Source organism: Musca vetustissima, unplaced genomic scaffold (genome assembly GCF_032173495.1).
Source record: "Musca vetustissima isolate MV318-11 ecotype Yass unplaced genomic scaffold, APGP_CSIRO_Mvet_v1 utg8222, whole genome shotgun sequence".
Lineage (NCBI taxonomy): Eukaryota > Metazoa > Arthropoda > Insecta > Diptera > Muscidae > Musca > Musca vetustissima.
In genome coordinates, this window is record NW_026887855.1 from 659888 (window position 1) to 663696 (window position 3809).

At 44.3% G+C, this 3809-nt stretch overlaps 1 protein-coding gene across 1 annotated transcript; it reads right to left on the minus strand.

The window, feature by feature from the left end:
- Positions 1–216: 216 nt before the first annotated feature.
- LOC133335651 (protein gooseberry) lies at positions 217–2650 on the minus strand. Its single transcript, XM_061543960.1, has 2 exons — positions 2570–2650; positions 217–1547 (listed from the first exon to the last, which is right to left on the minus strand). The coding sequence occupies exons 1-2, from the start codon at positions 2622–2624 to the stop codon at positions 217–219; spliced, it is 1386 nt and encodes a 461-aa protein (XP_061399944.1). The 5' UTR covers positions 2625–2650.
- Between the last annotated feature and the right edge of the window lie 1159 nt (positions 2651–3809).

A 3809-nucleotide genomic window follows, 5' to 3' on the forward strand; every position in this document is an offset into this window, starting at 1 on the left:
CATACACAATCCAAATATAAAATAATTACAAAGTTATGTTTTTTTAACTGTTCATACAGAACAGGTTATAGATGATAAGGCGCTGATACTGCGGTGCGGGACAATGAGGGCAAATCTGAATAAATTATCGGTGTTGAAGCGACTGACGCTGTTAGCACCAAATAAATGATTTCGTTATGTAAATTTGTCGCATTGAGTCGTTAACGAGAAGTTCCATTAGAATCCAAAGTAGGGATAGGAGCTGGAAGTGGCGGCAGCAGAAACAGGTTTAGTGTCGGCCATCGATGTGTGGTATGAATTCATTGGATTGGCGGCAGAGCTGAAGAAAGTACCCGAGAAGTTGTAGGAGTCCCACGAAGAGGGATGGTGGTGAGTGGCTGTAGCAGCCGCTGAAGCAAATTGGGAACGTAACTGGTCGGCAGAAGTAGCGGCAAAGGATGCAGCTGTTGGTACCGAAGGATATGCTGCCGATGATGTATAGGCCGTCGATGTTTGACCGATGGCCGACTGGCCATAGCTTGCCGAGGGATTCATATAATTGCTGTTGGCTGTATTTGATGTAGCAGTGCTTTGGGATTGATGATTGGGCGACAGAGAGGCTGAGCTGTAGCCCGACGAACTGTGAGGGGACATGGAGGCTGCTGATCCAGTAGAGTGAGCATAGGTGTGGTTTTGCTCAAGGTTTGAACTGGTTTGATGAGAAGCAATGGTAGGCCAAGTTGGAGGTTGTGTGTACAAGCCCATGTTATGGGAATGACTTATTGCCGAAGCTGAAGTCATGTGGTGGGCGGCAGCAGGATATTGGGGGGCAGCAGAGGCAGCAAAGTTGGAGTTGGGTGCGGGGAAACTTCCGACTTGTTGAGTGTTCAGTTGCTTGCGCAAACGTGCACGTCTGTTGGAGAACCATACTTGGACGCGAGCTTCGGTGAGTCCTGTGGATTGGGCCAATTCTTCTCTGGTGTAAACATCGGGATACTGAGTCCGAGCAAACACACGTTCCAATGCGTCGACCTGTTCATTATTGAATGTGGTCCGAGAACGGCGTTGTTTGCGTTTTAATTCCACGCCGGGTTCCGTATCATCATCGGTGTCATCAGCAGAGTGGCCAGACAGGGGTCCCAAAATACCATCAATCGAGTGACCATTTGGTCCGGACTCGCTGCCAGAACCGCCGCGTAAAAGACGACTAATGGAGCTAACCGATGGCGCTGAATTCTTGTCGCATACACCAGATTCGATTAGCTTTGCACGTATTTCCCAGCTGAAGATTCCAGGATTCTCTTGTTTCATTTCCTCAATTTTTGCTTCAATATCAGGAGTGGCCACCCGGGGTTTGCTGCCACCAATTACACCGGGGCGAATGGACCCTGTCTCCTGGTAGCGGTTTAGGATCTTTGAAACGCAGCCGTGCGATACACGCAGTTGGCGTGAAATAACACAGGGACGCACTCCAGCCGCTGCCATTTCAACGATCTGCCTACGAATGTGGTTTGGCAGGGGACGGCCGTTAATGAAGACGCCGCCCAATTGATTGACACGACCTTGTCCTACAATGATTACAATAAGATATAAATTAATAAACATTTTCCTTTGGGTTGCAAATTGGATAGAGATTTACTTAAGACGGATTAGCCAGCAACACAAAACATGATTGCTCTATTTTTCTAATCGCACAACCACACACAAAAGGCAAATCAATTGTCCAAACAAAGGACAATGGCCCATTGAAGATTAGCTCGACTCCGGGACACACACGCACACGCGCACTCGTTTCTGGCCACAATAACATGATCTCGCCCATTTTCAAAGCGTTTAAGAACAATTAACATTTGTCCGACAAGCCAATTCGGCTCAACTGGGTTGGTTGGCTAAGCCGACCATGCAAATTTATGCAACTCGGCAATCTGTGTTCTTCATTATTTGAGGGAACAAGAGGATTTCGGCGTATTACGTTCGGAAGAAACACAAAAAATCGATATTTTTAATTTCAATTGCAAGAGGTGTCTTCGGCGAGCAACCTTCGTGGATGAAGAAAATCTCTCCAGCTGTGCCAGTTAATCATGAAAGAAACGAAACGCATTTGCCCAAAAGAGAACAACAAACAAAGAAAGTTTAGTGATCCTCAGTTGAAGATCAAAGCTTGTGCCGATCGCGCCATAACGTCTGGCACAACCAAGCCAGCACAGCGAAGAACGTGAGTGTGTTATTGTTGGTGCGAAGATGTGAAGAAATAAGAAAATAAAAACGGCCTCGCGACGAGATCGATTCATGTGCTGACGCGGCCGTATGGCGGTTGCCAGCAGAAGTTGTAGCTTGTGCAGAAAAGACTTATTGATCATGGTCAGCTTAATTTTTTGTTTGGATGATGGTTATTTTCACCGTAACTGTTCTCTAGACGATGATGACGGTTGTGGTTTATTTCATCCTCATCTCCACCCACACCTTTTAAATGCCACTATTATGTGTGTGTGTGTTGGTTGTGCGCAATCAAGAAATAGCATCTCATGAAATGTGAACGTCTTTTGGCCCAACGTCGTTTTTAGCAGATGTTATTGGGTGTCATATTTACCTTGAAAGGGGTATCCAGCGAAATATGGAGTCATGGTTAAAGCTGAAACTGCCATTTAGTGGTGAGAATGGTTGTTGATTGCCTTTACGGAACTCGTCAATGCAGGTAAATCCACTGTGGTGTTTGTAAACTTTGACACTTGTTGTTATGTTTTTTCTCTTTATTTATCAAGATTCTCGAATATATTTTCAATAAATTAGTAATATGTTATGTGTTCGTTATAAAAAATATTTTTCTTTTCGTTTCTTGGGATTGCGTATTTTCTGTTAGCTGTGACTTGTTCGAATGTCTGGTTGAAACTGATTTTGAAACGGTCACTGCTGGCAATAAAACCAAACTCTGAGATTCTCTCCTAACTCTCACAAACAATGACCGGTCCACAACAAAAGTCAAGCCAGGCAGCCAACGTCATTGAAACAACAACAACAGGGCCAGTACAACAAACAACGCACAATTAAACTCGGCTCTCTCGTTCGACCATACCCAAGTGGAAAAGGGATGGCAAGCGTTCGAGGCAATGATCGGTGCCCGGAACACCCACAGAGCTCTCTCACATCAGCTACACCAGGGGTGAAAGAGAAGTCGTCAGCTGAAAACAATGGCTGCCTTTGTGCTTCTCCGTCTCTCTCTCGCTTGTGGCTTGGGTGATTCGTCACGGCAGAATGTATCATCCCCTTATTTGCACAGCGTTGTTGCTGCATTGTGCAGCCAGTATCCCATATGGAGCGTCAGTCCATGTGCATGGATTCCGCTATGGTGTGCAAGACGTATTCTGTAGTTGGTTGGTGGTATCTTGTTGGCGAAAATGGCTCTTTCATTGATTTTTCACAGTTGTTTAACATTTCGTTTTGAAGTTGTGACCTTACCGACAATTGCTTTAATTCAATTTGCCCCATCTACGCATGTATATGTGTTATTTATTTTATCGTCTCTTGCCAACTTATCGTCACTATATTCCACTGGGCCAATTTGTGAATTCAAGGAGTAATTTCTAGAAAATCCGAGGGCATTTAAGAAAACTGCGGAGGGGCCACAAAGAAATGTGTTTTTTATAATGGTCAGAATGATTCGTGATAAACAGAATCCTGTCCAACCCCACTACGTTTTGGACAAATAGTTTTTTCCATTAGTGAATATGGAAATTAAATGTGCCTCATTGAATATCACAATTTTTGATTTGTTGAGCCGTTCTTTACTATAATGTATTGTCTAAATTTACAATACAATTTGTATTCATCCA